The sequence below is a fragment of the Cyanistes caeruleus genome, chromosome 28 (assembly GCF_971803275.1).
Source record: "Cyanistes caeruleus chromosome 28, bCyaCae1.hap1.1, whole genome shotgun sequence".
Taxonomy (NCBI): domain Eukaryota; kingdom Metazoa; phylum Chordata; class Aves; order Passeriformes; family Paridae; genus Cyanistes; species Cyanistes caeruleus.
Genome location: NC_141728.1, coordinates 2033122 through 2050036, shown reverse-complemented (window position 1 = coordinate 2050036; position 16915 = coordinate 2033122). Strand labels below are relative to the sequence as shown.

The window sequence follows — 16915 nt, the reverse complement described above, 5'->3', positions numbered from 1 at the left end:
TTAGAGCCAGCAGAGAGATGGGGACTTCAGATGGCTCTTCTTTAGAATGCTGTTTATTCTATCGACTAGATTACAGCAGGGGGTCGTGGGTCAGCCTACAGCTGCTGGCTACAGGCAAGCCCTGTGTCCTGAAGCCCACTTAGTTCTGCTTACAGTGCATTATATCACTTTCTTTTACTGTCTGTATCATTGCATAACAACCAGTCAGCATCATACACAATACCTTTACATGTACATATATTCTATCAAAACTGCTAAAATTACCATACTATGTTAGTGACTAACTAATCATTTGAGTTAGTAATTACATATTAAATTTTCAAAGTTGTTTTGTAGTGGAAAATCCTTTTTGCTTTGGTAAAAAATGTCTTTCTGTCTGCCTGTGCTTTTTCACTTGGTAGAAAACATGCTTTGTTTGAAGACCACTTAAATCTTTTGGACTTTAGCCATAAAACCTCCTTCTAACTGACTAAACCTTTGTTCTAAACCTTCCAACTCGACTAAACCTTTGTTCTCTCAGTGGTTTCAGCAATAAGTGGCCCTAAAAACATCTTTTTATATATCCAAGCTTGCTTTCATTTCTAAAGAACCTTCCGGTAAGCATTCATATCTGTAAAATTTTTGTTAAATTTTCTTCCTTCCTAACATCTCGCCCGGTCTGATGAACAACATAGATGCTAGAAATTGTCTTATTCATCATTTGTGCACACATTGAAGTATACATGTGTCACAATCTGCTCACACAGGCGGGCGTCGTCAGAGGTTCATTTGATCTCAGAGTGCAAAAAGGACACCAAGGGATTTCAGTTTAAATCACAACAGCAATAATGCATCTTTATTTTAGTGCCAGCATCATGGGTTATGCAATGGATGAGAAGGAGAGAAAGAGAAAGAGAGACAGGAATAAAGAGGCAAAGTAAAGAGAGAAAACGGGGGGGTAATAGCTACCAATGGACAAGATGGGGTCACCCGTGTCTTCTTCCGTGGGGAACTCTCTCTCCAAAAGCAACTTAGAAAAGTCACCTTTATAGTCTCAAGTTTCAAGGCAAGGGGCAGTTGGCCAAAAGGTGGGGAGATGTATAGGCTATTGTGGTGTGACCCGTTGCTCTGGCAAGCAGGTGTGAGGTACTGAACAGGCCCCGCTCCTCACAAGTCCCTGCTCAGCAGCAGGAACGAAGGCAGTGTTCCGTGGCAGCACAGCAAACACCTGCAAACAATCACTCTTGTGCTGTAGGTCGAGCACCCCTTCAAACAATGGCTTAGCAAGCATCCACCTCAACCAGGCCAGAACCCCTGCACAAAGTCCCCTGGGCTCCTCAGGGTCTCGGTCTCTGTTCTTGCCATGCTCGTGAGGCAAATGAGGGAAACTTCAGACCGTCTCTTACACCACCCCGTGACTCACGATCATCATCAGGAGGGCTCCTTTGTAGTGTTGTTGCGAAGTCTTCAGGTCTCCTCAAAGGTTGGTAGCATACCCTGGAAAACAGAGACAGAAAATCAGTCAGAAAAAGAAAAGCAGGAAAAAGATAAGGGTAAGAAAAAAGGAAAAACAAAAGCAAAGAATCAATTTTCAATTAAAATATACATTCAACTTCTTATTTCAAAGCATAAGCAATTTCAATTAATCCAATACAACCCAAATAAACAATTTCAGGCAATTTCTTGATCAAGAGGGCCGATTTCCTATTTTTACTTTTCCAAAATTTCAATTAAATCCTGGTGAAGCTGATAGTAAAATCTATTCTAAGATTCTAAAATCTTAGAAAATTTGGAGACTTAGAAAGAAAGTTAGGTTTGGAAAGCCCTGGGAAAAGTAGGCCCTGAGAAATGTTAGGCCCTGTGCTTGCTAAAGACCAGGTCAAACTGCACCCGTGTAATCTGAATATGATAAATGATACAATTGTTAGATGTGAGCAGATATAATTATAGTTTAAAGAACATAAGGAACAATGTTAGGGGGCTGGGGAGGATTACGAGAAATCCATGCTTGGGTAAAAACAATGCATCCAATAGAACAATGTAAGTTTAATAATTAATATGTAAGTTGTATAATGATAGAGTATAAAACATGTTCAGTTCAAAACCAAGATGGGTCAGATTTGAGTATGTGCACCCCTGACACCCAGAGCTCTTCAATAAAGCACCTGCATATAATCAATCTGTGATTATGTGTGTTCCTGAACGCTGACATTTTGGTGACCCAGATGGGACCCTGTGAGTGCTGCTGAGCGAGTTCATGACCCGATCACGCTCCAGCCGGCACCGAGGGATTCTCGGGGAGCCCATCCGGCCGTGACCGTCTCCTCTGCTCACAACGTCCCCGGGAGAGAAAGGTAAGGTGCTTTATTTTGGTTTGGGTGCCTGCCAGTTAGACGCGGCGAAAGCTGCGCGTGGTTGGGCTAAAGGAATTCCTCTTGGTTATGCCCAGGCGCCGTCCATAAGACGACTGCGAAAGCGTCGCAGGTTCGACATTTGGTGTATTGTAGTTGTGACATGGGAGAAGGGTTTTGGGCTGCTATGCTCCCATACCAGGTACTTCTCCTTTGGGGTGCTTATTAGCACATTGGAAACAAGGTAACTTTGGGGAAGAATTACATAAGACTAAGTTAATTTTGACGAGATCTCCCACAGAAAAAGACCCCAGCAACCCCATCTCATCTGTTGGTAGCTATAACCTCCTCTTCTCTCTCTTTACTTTGTTTTCCTTATCTCTCTCTCTCTCTCTCTCTCTCCCCTCTATCGCATAACCCTTGTTGTTGGCACTAAAATAAAGGTACATTATTGTTGTTATGATTTAAACTGAAATCCCCTTGTGTCCTTTTTGCACTCTGAGATCAAACTAACCTGTCACGAGTCCCACTGGCGTTAGCGAATCGTGACGTTTAAATTGGGATCACGGACAGGATTTCTGACAGACAGAAGGGGCTGCAGGTTTGTTGTGCAGTCTGTATTAGGGGAAGGACGTTTTGCTCCAGCCGCACCCAGCCCGACACTCCCAAAAGAGTGAGCGGTGTCTAGAAAGCAAGGGGGGCGACTCGAATCTCCCACAAACTGCACACGCCGAGGTGAAAAGCACCCCACACTCACTTGAGGCTCTGTCTGCAGAATTTCATAAAAGATCTCTTAGTGCAAAAGGGCGGGAATGTTTTTGTTGTTGTGTGTATGAATTTTGACTGCTTGGTGTAGCAAAGAGACAAACTGAATTTTAAACTGAAGGAGTGCCTCCCAAGCAGATTTGGTCTTTTTACCCATACAGGGAAGCAAAAAGCAGTGTGTCTGTGTGTGTATAGTTTAAGTTAATACCTCCCTGTAGTGGTTTTTCTCTTTGTAAAAATGACTGAAAACAGCAGTGCAAAAGTTAAAACTACATTTTATGCATGTTATGGTCTGTTAGCAAAACACAATGCCAGACCTTCTCCAGGAGGGAAAAGTTGGTGCTCAATAATTGGTTTAATTTGGAAAATGTGATTGATAGAGTATGTTCTTTACAACATGAAAGAAAATTTAAACTGGGCAAAAATAAAACTATACTCTGCTCGGTTTTAGGAGCTTGTCTTACAGCAGCTATAGAAACTCGCTGTAAGTAAAGAAGTGAGGAAAAAACTGCAACAGACTCCCTCCAAAACCTAGTTAAAATTTTGCAAAAACAATTGGATGAAGAAAGAAGTAAGATCAATCTGTTGCGAGCAGCCCTCCATAATAAAACAAAAAATGCTGACTTGCTAAAAGAAACAAGAGAGGGAAACCCCTCTCATTAATCAAGTTTACCCTCAAAAAGAGCTAACTTGGATAAATTGTGGGGAACACTGCAGTCCTAGTTTGAAACTTTTAATTAAAACAGAATATAACTATATCAATGATAAGGATATCCATCCGCACATAGCCACTAAAAATAGAAAAAAAGAAAAAAAAAAGAAAAAAAAAGACAAAAAAATTATAGAAAAAAAAAGAGAAAAGGAAAAAGGGAGTACGGGTGTCTCCCTCACGAGTCAGAGACAGAATACGTATTCTGAGTGTCTCACTGAAGGTGATCAAATTCGATTGAGAGAACAGGAATCCAGTGGGTACTGGGGACATGAAGTATTTTTAACAACAGGAGACAGACATAACCCATGGTCCCTAACTCAGCACACAGCTTATTGGGCAGAGGGCCTTAACCCCTTGGAAAAGGGGGACCCTATAGCTATAGTTTGTACCCCAAACCAACTACTGAAAAATATTCAGAAAGCTGTCTGCTTACAAATGATACACAAAAGAAAATTAATTGTTGGTTATGAATCACCAATGTTGTTACCTGTGAAAACTGAAATTATGGACCTGTAAAAAATCCCAGAAGGAAAAAAATCAGAGAAAGCTAAGGGTGTTAGATACATTGGTTCTCTTAATGAAAGCCCAAAAAAAGAGAAAACAAATCTCTAATCGCCAGTATTGGTGGTCACTAGAGATGAATGTGACTGCAGATGTAGAATATGAATCAATCAGTTGCAACAAACAGAGCATGGAGCACAGGAAGAGCAAAATGATTTGACCACATGTTGGTTAGGCAAAATCTTCAAAGGGTTAGGGTAGAATGTGAGTTTATGGATTAAATCTATCATTGAGAGTGTGATAAACTTACTAATTGTATTTTTAGCAATTTGGTTAGTTTACAGCATTTTAAAAGGAGAAATACAGAAGAAAACATCCTGGAACCAGAAAATAATAAAGGCACTGACACGAGATCCACACCCACAATCTTCTGGTTCTCCAGTTCGTGACAACATCCAGGACAGCGTTTACATCAATCAAGTATTTGAAGAACACCAAGTATCAACTCAGAAACAAAGGACTCTATCAAGTGAAAACATTTGCACTTACAGTGAAGTGAAAATGCTTTCAAATGCGAGAATGATAGTAAAAGGTTCTAAAATCTTAGAAAATTCGGAGACTTAGAAAGAAAGTTAGGTTTGGAAAGCCCTGGGAAAAGTAGGCCCTGAGAAATGTTAGGCCTTGTGCTTGCTAAAGATCAGGTCAAACTGCACCTGTGAAATCAGTAGATGATAAATGATACAATTGTTAGATGTGATCAGATATAATTATAGTTTAAAGAACATAAGGAACAATGTTAGGGGGCTGGGGAGGATTACGAGAAATCCATGCTTGGGTAAAAACAATGCTTACAATAGAACAATGTAAGTTTAATAATTAATATGTAAGTTTTATAATGAAAGTGTATAAAACATGTTCAACTCCAAAGCAAATCGGGTCAGATTTGGGTATGTGTACCCCTGACACCCAAAGCCCTTCAATAAAGAACCTTCATATAAACATTCTGTGGTTATGTGTGATCCTGAACGCTAAGAGTGTCATGGTTGAAAGTTAAGTGTTATGAAAGAAACTTCAGATTAAATTAACTGCTGAATGGTTGAATTAGTCAATTACTTGAGACATCTGATAATTTGTTTTATACACATGCCTTTTAAAAATTTACAGTGTTTTAAGCATCTTATGGCTGCTATTCTTAAACCCCTTGCTTTGAAAATGACTTAGAAGACATCTTTCCAGATGAGGCCTAAGGTTCTGGCCAAGCCTTGACTTTACCTGGATAGAGAATTTACCAATAAACCCAGAAGTTTTCTGCATCAAAACAATATTCAAGTCAATTTGACTTGGCAATTAGTGAATTAATATAGCAGCTGGATTTTACAGTGAGCTTGGAAAATTGTTATCAAGACATGATTTTCCAATCTTCCATTGATTTATCAGCTGTGGCAGACTCTGGGATGAGAGTATATATTTAGTATATTCAGCAATTCATATTACAAATTATTCAGATAAGTTTAATATTGCATAATATTAATTATGCATCTTCTTAATAAGTTTTTGATTTCTGTAAAAATGTTATTTCCTATGTGTATACATGTGCAAGTGTTTCAATTTGATGGCTTTTCATTTTCATAACAAAAAACCCAAATACCTTACTTAATTACAAAAAAAAAGAAAGGGGGGGGAACCAAGGCTATGCCTCAGAAGTATAAAAACCTTATATATCTTAAATTTTTGAAAAAAGTGTAAAGATCTCATATCTATTACAAATAATTCTTGAACAGTCCTTTTTAAACAAGTCTGTTACAAAGCCAATTCCATCAATTATCAGGTATTGTTCTAACAGTACTCAAGCAAAGTTGAGAGAGAATTCTTTGGTTCCAGTCAAAAGTTCAGACGCAAGATTAAAAATTCATTTCAATTAATAATTTGGAGGAAAGTCTATGTTTGTGTATTCACAGGTTCAAAGCAGAAGTAACTTCCTAGCGAAGAACATGGAAACTCCTCAGCTGCAGAGACAAGCAGACAGCCCAAAGAGCAGAAGAGCGAGCACGCAGATGTGAACTGTATCAAGACACAGCTGACAGCTGAACAGCTTGGATCCCACGTGCAAGAGCAATGGACTTTGTGTTTCAAGTGAAAGAGTGGGAAAATTAATATTGTAAAGCCTCATTTGTTAAACCATGAGTGAAAGAAAAATAACCCTTCTTGAAAAGTAATCCAAGAAAAGATTTGGGTTGATTTTTTTTATTGTTTTTTTTTAAAAAAGAGAGGGGCAGATGTTGGAGTCTGAGATACAGAGTGTGTGCCCTTGTTTCTAATACTTAGTTCTAGGAGTCAAAGAAACACTGAATTTCATATGACATGAAATTCATGAGCATGTTTTCATGGTGATACATGAAAACAAATGTTAAAGTTAGATAGGAAAAGTGTAAGTGTGTAGATTAGAAAGGTTCTTAAATCACTGGGTGAAAAAGTAGTTTAGAGAACAGGAGACAAGATGCAGGATTTAGGGTGTTGTCTCTTGTCCTTCTCCTTTCTTCTTCATGTTCTTCTCCGAGGGGTTTTTGGGTAGTAGTAAGTGATTGGGTAAAAAATGCCGCAGTGCAGCACACAGGTGTTGGGTCATTGCGTCAAATATTTATTGGAATAAAGAAAAAAGGACTCCTCTGTCTCCTTTTTGGACATAAACCTCTGGCATTTGTGGATTAATTTTCCTGACAATTGTTTCTAAAACTAACTTGAATAACAGGTACAATTTAGTTAGCAAAAATCAATTCCACTTATTACAGTAACAATCTTTGTCAATTAGTGGAATTCCTATGTAATTTCTCGTTTCCCACATGCATTTTTCACCTGCTCTTACCTGGCCTTATCTCCCCTCAGGCCCCGCTCGTCCTCGCCGAGTCCGGCCCGCGCCGGGGCCGCGCCGGGCGCGCGCGGGGCCGAACGCAGCGCCCCCCTCAGGCCGTTGCGCCGCGGCCGTTGCGGCGCCAGTCGGAGCCAGATCGGTGCCATGGCGGAGCTGCCGCTGCCCGCCGGACTCAATGCCAGCACCTTCCCCGCCAAGCTGTGGCGCCTGGTGAACAGCCCCCGCGTCCGCTCCGTGCGCTGGGACAGCCAGGCCCAGGGCTTGCTCATCGACCGCTTCCTCTTCGAGCGGGAGCTGCTCAGCCCGGCCGGCGCCCACGGAGGGGGCGGCCAGGGGGCGGGGGCGGCCCCGGACTCCTTCAAAGCCACGCACTTTGGCAGTTTCGTGCGCCAGCTCAACCTCTACGGCTTCCAAAAGGTGCCGGCATGGCTTGGCTCAGCTGTGCCGGGCGATGCCGGGGCTCTGCTCCACTTTACGAACCCAAACTTCCGCCGCGACCGCCCCGAGCTCCTGCTCCGCATCAAACGCCTGACCAGGGCCAACAGGCAGAGACTGGCGGCGGGGCTGGAGGTGCGGAGCCGCCAGCCCAGCCGCCTCCAGCGGCTCCCCACGGAGCGGTCGCTGCCCGCCTTCCCCAGCGGGCAGCCGCCCAGAGCCGGTGAGACGGGGTGGGAGCTGCGGGCGCGGAGGGAGGCGTGGGCTTTGGCCGTGGGCGCTGCCCGGCCGGGCAGGAGCGGCCCCTGCCCGTGCTGGGGCTGCTCAGCGCTGCTGCCCCGGCCGGCACAGGGGCTGTCCTTGGGCAAGGCAGCTGTGCCGGCAGGGCCCGGGAGCTGTGCCGGGCTGCCGGGGGCTGCGGGACAGTCCCGCCGCGCCTGCGCTCGCCACACGCTGGCCCGCTCGGCCGGCAGCCGGCCCGGCCCTGTGCCGTGGCTGGCGCTGCTCATTGCGCGGCCCTGGGACGCTCGGGGAGCTCTCCGGGAGTGCGGCTGAGCCGAGGGCTTGGGCGTGCTCAGCCCCAGCGGGAGAGGGAGCCTCCTGTCCCATTTGGAGCAGAGGGGAGAAGAGCTGGCACTTGGGTTTCTGGCAGCTGCCTCCTGCCAAGGCTTGAACGGACAGGGGAGAGCTCAGTAGACAGGGAGCTGCTTGTTGCAAAGGGAATAAAATCCCATACACCCGTGTGTGTAGAGTTGTTTATTTCAGTGCTGGAGGTGAGGAGGATTTCTCCTCCTCATTCATCCACCTTTGTCAATTGCTGTGGTATATATTTAGTAATTATTGCTTGGTGTTACTATGTCATTATAACATATGGAAGTAATATACACATAGTGTATATTATAATGTAATATATATTATGTTTTGTATGTATCATATTTAATGTATTAAAATGTATATTATACACTCTGGAACGAATTTACATAGTATAATCTCATGGCTATAGATAGTTCTTTTTCACTGTGCTTGTGCCTCCCCAATTTGGGGGTCGTTGGGGGTCTCTGACGAAGGCTTCCAAAGTCCTCTTTACATCTGAACTTTTCAACTTCTTCTTCAGAGCAGGCACAGCTATGATGTTCCTTGGTCTGTCTGGTCCTAACCAGTCTAATTACTTTATTTTGTGGCTAATTGGCTTGATGTTTGCTAATTTTTCATTAGTACTATACTGACCTCTCTCTGAAACTGACCACCTGGTGAGATTTTCATTTTTTTTCCCCTCTCTCCAGCACTGAGCAACCAATTAACCATATACTAGCCACTACAGGTTATACTAGTCTCTATCAGGTTAAATAGATCCATGAAATTATGATTCAGGTCCTATTGATATCTGGTGATACAGATCTATCAGGTTATATTGATATCTTCTAAGTCAACCTATAGAAGCAGCTTGTAAGTTTGACTTAAGTTCTATAGGCATCCAACCCCCCCAAGACATGTGGTGATATTTTTCTTTCTCACCCTGTTTTGGGAGGAGGTGAGCTTTTGTCATCCCTGACAAAAGCACACTTGCTGCCAAGGGAAACACAGCTGAGGAGCAGGAGTGACCCAGCCTTCCCTTTGCTTCCTTTCTTCTTCCCTCCCTGCTGCACAGCTCCCTTGCTCCAGAAGCGCGATGCTGCCTCACCTGAGGATTCAGAGCTGCCTCCAGGCCCTTGCAGGAGAAGTGCAGCTGCTCAGGAGAGTGAGGCTTCCCCAGCACCTGCCAAGAAAGTCTGTGCCACCTCTGCACTTGTTGGGGCTTCACCAGTGGAACCATCAAGAGAGCTCATCCAGAGATTTAATCTCCGCAAGCTCACGGTTCCACTGGTTCGCCTGGACCTGAAACGCCATCCTGAGCTCATGGTTCACCTCACTCCAGTCGACCCTGAAGCTGCTTGCAGGGCCCTTGGACAGAGCAACAGCTGCTCATCTTCTCAGCAGCACAGCCCAGCCTGCCACCCATCAGGTAGGGAAAGAGTTTCTCCCCTTCCTTTTCCAATAGGTCCTGGCAACTGAGCCTTTCAAGTGTTTTCCCTGAGTCCTCTGTCATGGCTAGATCTCAAGTGAGAATCACGGAGAAAGTGTACTAGGAAGTGGGACTGTGAATGCCAAAGGATTCTCTGCTCTTCCTGTCCTTCCTGCAGATGTGGAGGTTGTTGTGGGCATTTTCCAGACAGCCTGTCTGCTGAGGTGCAAGGGCAGGGCGAAAAATCTTGCCCGCCAGACAAGTGGTCAGTGTTAGGTGAACTCCCCTGTTTCTTGGAATGAAGTCCCACTAGATCGGTGATAGGATATTGCAGATGTTTCTGACTGACTGGCCTGCAAATCGGGCCGTGCCATTGAAATGAACTCTGTGTGCCTCAGAACAGCTGCAGCTGCAGAACATGGCCTCACCTACAAGGTTGCTTTTAGAATAAACTCCCAGTTGAATTTCTCAGTGTGTGCCTGAAGATGCGGGCTCTTCTTGGGTGAATGCACGTTCTGTGGCCTTCTGTGATGAGAAACTCAAGCAGCCAAATCTAAAAGCTGCTGGGGAGATAGGGAAGGCTGTGATTCTAAAGTTGTTGTGTGCCTTTGGAGCAGAAGGGAGAAGAGCTGGCAGCTGGCTTTCTGGCAGTTGCCTCCTGCCCAGGAATGGCAGCTGGACACTTTTCCCAGACAGATGAATAAGTACGGGAGAGCTCAGTAGACAAGGAATTGGTTGTTGCAAAGCTTCAGAAGATGTGGGGAATTTTCTCCTTCTCACCCTACTTGGGAGGATGGGAGCTTCTGTCTTCCTTGGGAGAAGTACAGTTGCTGCCAAGGGAAACACAGCTGAGGAGCAGTAGTGACCCAGCCTTCCCTTTGCTTCCTTTCTTCTTCCCTCCCTGCTGCACAGCTCCTTGGTGCCAGAAGCGCAGTGCTGCCTCACCTGAGGATTCAGAGCTGCCTCCAGGCCCTTCCAGGACAAGTCCAGATCCTCAAGGGCGTGAAGCTTCCCCAGCACGTGCCAAGAAAATGTTTGCTACATCTGGGCTTGGGGTTTCATCAGGCCAGCCAGGCACACACAAATTCCAATTCCAGCCAGAGCTCATGACTCCAGCATTTCCTGCGCACCATCAAAGCACTTCTGCGGCCTCTCCAGAGAGCAGCAGCTGCACTTCTCCAGAGCAGCACTTGCCAGCCAACATCCCATCAGGTACGGAATGTGTCTCTCCCCTGGCTTTTCAGAAAGATCACAAAAAGTGACTGAAGTATTTTGCCGCGGTGCTCTGTCATGTGTCCATTTGATTGTGACAATCAGGTGTCAATGGTACTAGGAAGCAGGATCATGAATATCAGAACAATCTCTGTCTGCTTTTCCCGTCCTTGCTGCAGATTTGGAGGATGTTCTGGGCATTTTCCAGGCAGCCTCTGTGTAGAGGGCAAAGGGCGAGGCAAAGAACATTTCTCCACAACTGGTCGGTGTCAGGTGAACTCCCATTTTTCTTTGGATGAAGCCAAACTAGGACTCTGATGGGATATTGCAGAGTTTACAGATTGTCTTTTGTTGAGATGAAATACAAGGGATGGGACCACCGTGCTTTGAGATGATTTATTGCTTAAGTAGCCAAATAAGAGATCAGTCCCGAGGCGTGAGATTTACAGGCAACAAGTCAACCACAGCTCGAGGAAGTTACGAGTTTCTTCTCCGCATGGCAATATATAACTTTTTAGTGCAGTAGACAGTTGACACCAAGTTTGTTTTCACTTATTAAGCTCTTATCACCTTTACTTGATTTTGCCACACTGCGTCTATCTTTTAACCAACGAGCTAACAGGTCACGTATTCACACACACTTCTGTTATAGTTCCTAGATCTCTAATTTACTTTATAAATCACACTATTATACTTGATACCTGCAACTATTTTACTTAATGTAATTTCTTACTTCCTCTAGGCATATTCTTACTTGCAACTGTAAGAACATAGGTTTAGAATTACTCTACCTAATGTCTGTGTACTTTCATCACTCCATCAATCCAGGCTTTTTCTAAGGCTGCAGATTTTCCATTTCCAACAGTCTCCCCTGCAAATAATGCTATTAAATTTCAGTGCCCGCTGGGAGTCCCCAGAACAGTTGCAGCTGTAGACCATGGCCTCACCTCCATGGTTGCTCCTTAGAATAAACTCACAGTTTAAGTTTAGCATGTGTGTCTGCACCTCTGGCCTCTTCCTGGGTAAATGCACTTTCTGTGGTCTCTTGCGATGAGAAACTCAAGCAGCCAAATGCCAAAGCTGCTGGGAAGATGCAAAACGCTGTGATTCAAGGTGATTATGTCTGTGTGCATGTCTAGATCAGTTTCCCAAGCCATACTTTAATCTATGTACACGTCAATTAGGATAATACTTTTGAAGGGGAAGAGCTCACTCTTCCAATTCCCTGGGAAGTTTTGAATACCTTTCTGGAGTTGAGGTTGCTGTGCGCTTCCTGTGATGTTTGATCCAAGGCAGCAATAAAGCTCTGCATCCCAAAGCCTCATTTTGGAGCCTCACCCATGTTTTTGGATTCTTCCAGCTGCCCCGGGCACTTCAGTCCCCAGTGCTCCAGCTGGCAGTGCTGGTTATGCAGCATGGAGAGCCCCAAGCTGGGTCTGGAGTACTCCTGGGGAAGAGGAATTGCCACCGCTGGATCTGGACCTTGTTCTGGAGACACTGGAGGAGATGCTTTCACCATCTGTGCCTGAAAGGTCTCCCTCTGCCCAGGTAACTCCATTGGACAGGGATGAGAGGGGCTGGAGTGAGAGCTTCTGAATGTTGTTGCATGGCTGAGAAGCAAAGGCTTCTTGAATTCAGCTGGGAATGGACACGGAAGGATTTGCTTGGTCAAGCAAGATTTGCTAAGGAAGAGGGAATGAGAAGGGGGGATAGCCCTTGAGTGAAGATGAGAGGTGTTTTCCAGGTTTGGATGCTCCTTTTTCTGGGAAGAATCCCTGGTGCAGGGGCATTTGTGGGGAGGAAGTGGAAGCTTGGTGGGTTCTAACAGGCTTTGTTTGATGGGAAAGAAGAGAAGAGTGTTTGGAGAATTGCCACTGAAGGCAGAGTGGGAAGGGCATGCAAGAGGTGCCAGCAGCAGATGTGGGCTCTGCCTCTCTTGGGCTGGAAGGCCAAGGCAAAGCAAGGGCTGGGCTGCAGCTGCTCCTGCAGCTCCTGCTGCTGCTGCTGTGTGAGCCCTGTTGTGCATGTAGACATTCCCAGAGCTGTGTGTGGGGATGGGCTGGAGCTGCAGCTGTCTTGCCCTCTCAGGAACCTGGTGCCTGCAGTCCAGTTTCCAGCTGGGAAATGCTCAGCTGGGCAAACTGGCCAGTCTTGCTCTCCATGTTCCAGAGCTCAGTCACCTTGTGGAAAGAAGAGGTGGGTGTTGCCAGACAGTCCTTGCAAAGCTGCAGCCTGCATGAGACTGTTGTGCTTAGGGCTGTGGTGGCAAGAGCACATCCCTGTGCCAGGAGCTAGCAGGACTCCATCCTTAGCGCCCACTCCATGGCTTGAGTGTCATCCCCACGCTCAACAGCCTTGTCAGCCTTGACAGCTCTTGGAGCGTGTTGGAGAAGTCGGTGTTTTGGACTGTTGAAGGCCTCTGGGGCCCAGAGCTCCTTGTTAGGAAGAAGGGATGAAGTGTGTGAGCCGTGGAGTCTTCAGGGGGCAGATGTCTTGGTTTTGAGGCACCATGACTTGTGTGAATGGTGAGAAGGACAAGGTTGGTGCTGGCCATGAAATGGTTAAGGACTCCTTGAAGCCCAGGGGCTCCTCCTGTGTTGAAGAACAGTTCAATCAGGGCCCATTAGTCCTTGTGTTTGACAGATTCCCTCCTGGACTTTGGAATCCCTTTTTTCTTTTTTCTCTCTTCCCAGACTGGCCTGGAGTGTTCAGTTTCTGCATTGGCACAGGCCTTTTTGCATCTTCTTCTACAACTTTGCCAAAGAATTTCTCTTCTTTCATTTAATATGCAGACGCATTGCATGGGTAGATTTCTTCTTGAGGAAGGGCAGACTGGAGGTGGGGAGGGGGATTTTTTGGAACTGCCCATATCTTCTTGCCAAGCGCGATGAGCCTTTGTCTTCTGCAAACTCCCGCGTATATACCAGTTTTCAAAAGCAATTTGTTGGTGCACAGAAGGAAATCTGGCAGGCTCTGATTGTATCCCTGCAGAATCTATTGGTTGATCTTTGCGTTTCCTTCTTTCTGTTTTTCTTTTCAGGTCAATGCTAGTGTTGCCCGTGGCTCTTCAGGAGGGGAGGCTGTGAACAAGGCTGCAGCAGAGGGAGCTTTGCCTGCTTGCGGGAGCCGTGTGAACGTTTGCCAGGAGCCCGAGGAGCTTGGTAAGGAGTGAGCCCAGCGTGGTTTAGAGAGATGGGAGACAGCTGCTCTGAGCCTGCCTCTGGCAGGAAGGGAGATCAGAAGAGTTGAGTCCTTGTCTCAAGCAGGGTTGGTGCTTCCTGGTGCCTTTAGTTCAAATCCTGCACTGGCACAAGCTCCCCGAGCCCTGCCCCTCCATGCTTTTCCAGAGGCTCTGACACCGAGTCCTCTGCTGTGGCAAGAGAGCCGGCAAGAAACCTGAGCTGGTGGCAGTTGTGTCACCAAGCTGCGTGTCCCAATTGGTTCCCAGCTCACAGCAGCCTTCAGCTTCAGCCACTGCAGTGAGGACTGACGTCTCTGCGTCAGCCCAGAGAAAGAACAAGGCTGGGCTTCTTTGTGGCAGCTGGCACTGTCTGTGTTTCAATCTCTCGGGGGTGCCATTTGCACTGGGAGGGTTGTGAATTGATTGGCGTACTTCAAAACTTCACAAGACTGGAAAACTTGGAAGGATCCCTGTTCTTGAAAGAGCAGGCTTCAAATTCTCAAGTGAGAGTGTGCCTTTCAGGCCATCTTTGACAGCCTTTGCTAGCAGGACAGTTTACTTGCAAAGGGAAAGCTACACGGAGGCCAGCATTGACTGAGAGTTGCCTTTCCTTGCCAGATATCCATGTGATCTACCTGGCCAGAAGGGCTGCCCTGCGTGGGAAGAAGGATCAGAGGGAGAGCCTGTGACCATCGGGCAGGTGGCATCCTCTGTTTATAGATATAGTTAGAGATTTTTTTATCTTGATTTATTTATACATATAGTTACAAGTATAGATTGATAGAGTTGTATTTATAGGTGTATCTATTTATACATTTGTAGAGTTTGTATGTATAATTATGGATGCAATAGGATTTTATTTCTATGTATACAGTTACATTTATAGATTTTCTAATTTACATTTTTATATGTAGAGAGTAACATTTCTATGCACACACAGTTCCATTTCTAAATGTGCATAGTTCTTTAGTTAGAGCTCTATGGATGTATAGGTCGATAGATTGAGCTGTGTAGGCCTAGGCTGCATTTTTGCCTCTTTCCCCCTTGGCTGCCTTTCTCACCTCTTGTTTTTCCCGCTGTGCCCCTTGTGTCCCCCTGTGCTGGGTCCGAGCTGGGGCCGGGCCAGGCGGAGCAGCAGTTGCAGCCCTGGCTGTCCCTGGAGCGGTGGGAGCTGCCGCTGGCCCCAGGCACTGTCCTGTGAGGAGCTGCTGAAGGACGCTGAGACTGAGGGGGCTGAGGAGGCGCTGATGCTGAAGGGACCTTGCAAACCTTGAGGTGTGAGGGGCACTGAGGGCTGTGGGGGAGCAGAGGGCCATGGTGGCACTGAGGTGACAGAGGCACGGGCTGAGGGCTGTGCCGGCTCTGAGGGGACACAACGGCTCAGAAGGGACTGAGCGGGGGGAGAGGCCTGGGAGAGGCCCAAGAAACTGAAGAGGGGGCTGGGGCTTTGCCGAGAGGACGGCGGGGCTGAGGGGATGGAGGGGCCAGGAGGGAGCACACAGAGCTCAGGGACTGCAGCTCTGCCAGGCCTTGCAACCAATTGCAGAGCCTCCACTTTTGCCACCACAGCTGTCCTGAAGAGCTTGAGGACAGGCAGACACTGAGAGGAGCCAGCAGGGAGAAGCTGAAGGCCTGGAGCAAGAGCAGTGAGCAGGGATGTGCTGGGGCCACGCGAGAGCCTGGGTGAGGCCCCAGGGCTGGTGAGGCCGGGCAGGGCTGAGGGTGGCGTGGGCTTTGGCCGTGGGCGCTGCCCGGCCGGGCAGGAGCGGCCCCTGCCCGTGCTGGGGCTGCTCAGCGCTGCTGCCCCGGCCGGCACAGGGGCTGTCCTTGGGCAAGGCAGCTGTGCCGGCAGGGCCCGGGAGCTGTGCCGGGCTGCCGGGGGCTGCGGGACAGTCCCGCCGCGCCTGCGCTCGCCACACGCTGGCCCGCTCGGCCTGCTTGTTCTTGCCAACCCTCCTGGGGAGGCTCGGAGATTTTCGCTTCCCTGCTGGAAGTGCAGCTGCTGCCAAGGGAAAGGTCCCAGCACTGACTCGCTGTTCCCTTTGCCTCCCAGATGTCCCATCTGCTGTCCCTGTCCAGGAGAGCTGCTCTGCATGGCAGGAAAACACTGAGGGAGAGGCTTTGAAGATGGGGCGGCTGATTCGTTCTTATGCAGTTGTATGGATATTTAGATTGGGACAGTGACATTTGTATATTTTCAAATAGTTTTGTTTAATATATCTATGTGTATATATATTTTATGAAATATGTAATATTTAATCTGTATTTCCATCTGTAGATGGTTATAGATGTATCTGTAGAGGTATTTAATTCTATTTAAACATGTATGAAATGGTATAGTTGTATAATTCTATGGATCAAATTCTTAGTACAGGGTTATTTAGAGGGAGACTGATATTTTTGTATTTCTATATGGGCTGTAAGATTGTGCTAATCTGTAATAAATTAAGTTGTTAAACACCTCATTAATCGTTGCCTATAGTGACTTGTAGAGGTTAGCAATAAGTTAAGTTTTTGCCAACTGAAGTTTGTATATTTTTACTTGGCATTGTTGTGCTAATATAATAAATGACTTTTTTTAAACTTAATTGAGATTTTTATAGTTGTGTATTGTCAGCTCAGGTGTAGCAATTTGTAATAAATGACATTTTTCAACTGAAATGGATTCATGTGTATTTGTAGCTCAGCTGTGCGGCTGCAGCAGTCTGCAAGCAATGACATTTATCAGCTGAGATGGGTGGTTTGTGATTTGTGCTCTCCAAAGCAATGGGCAGATGGAAATGCCATGACGCTGGAGGATTTTGGGGATGAAAATCTCCAGCCACGCCCAGCACATGCCCCACTTGCGCTCAGGCTGGGCAAGGAAAGCGCAGATTTGGGCTGGCAGCAGAGCCACACGTTGGCTCAG

At 46.5% G+C, this 16915-nt stretch overlaps 2 protein-coding genes across 3 annotated transcripts in view; both read left to right on the top strand.

Annotated features, from left to right (window-relative positions):
* The window catches only part of LOC147649026 (uncharacterized), a 519865-nt gene extending 503197 nt beyond the window's left edge, over window positions 1-16668 (top strand). The window contains exon 9 of the mRNA XM_086865023.1: window positions 16490-16668. The gene's annotated coding sequence lies outside the window, so the exon portion shown is untranslated. The remainder of the gene's footprint in view (window positions 1-16489) is intronic.
* Window positions 7232-16668, top strand: LOC111922041 (uncharacterized). Of its 2 annotated transcripts, none has more exons than XM_086864996.1 (8): window positions 7232-7835; window positions 9261-9614; window positions 10527-10826; window positions 12187-12374; window positions 13867-13987; window positions 14626-15282; window positions 15577-15690; window positions 16061-16668. In XM_086864996.1, exons 1-6 carry the CDS (start codon window positions 7322-7324, stop codon window positions 14694-14696), a joined length of 1548 nt encoding a protein of 515 aa, XP_086721122.1. In that variant the 5' UTR covers window positions 7232-7321; the 3' UTR covers window positions 14697-15282; window positions 15577-15690; window positions 16061-16668. The 2 variants fall into 2 exon arrangements, with proteins under 2 accessions (XP_086721122.1, XP_086721123.1); XM_086864997.1 differs by having other exon boundaries at window positions 7243-7835; window positions 16087-16668.
* Window positions 16669-16915: the final 247 nt, after the last annotated feature.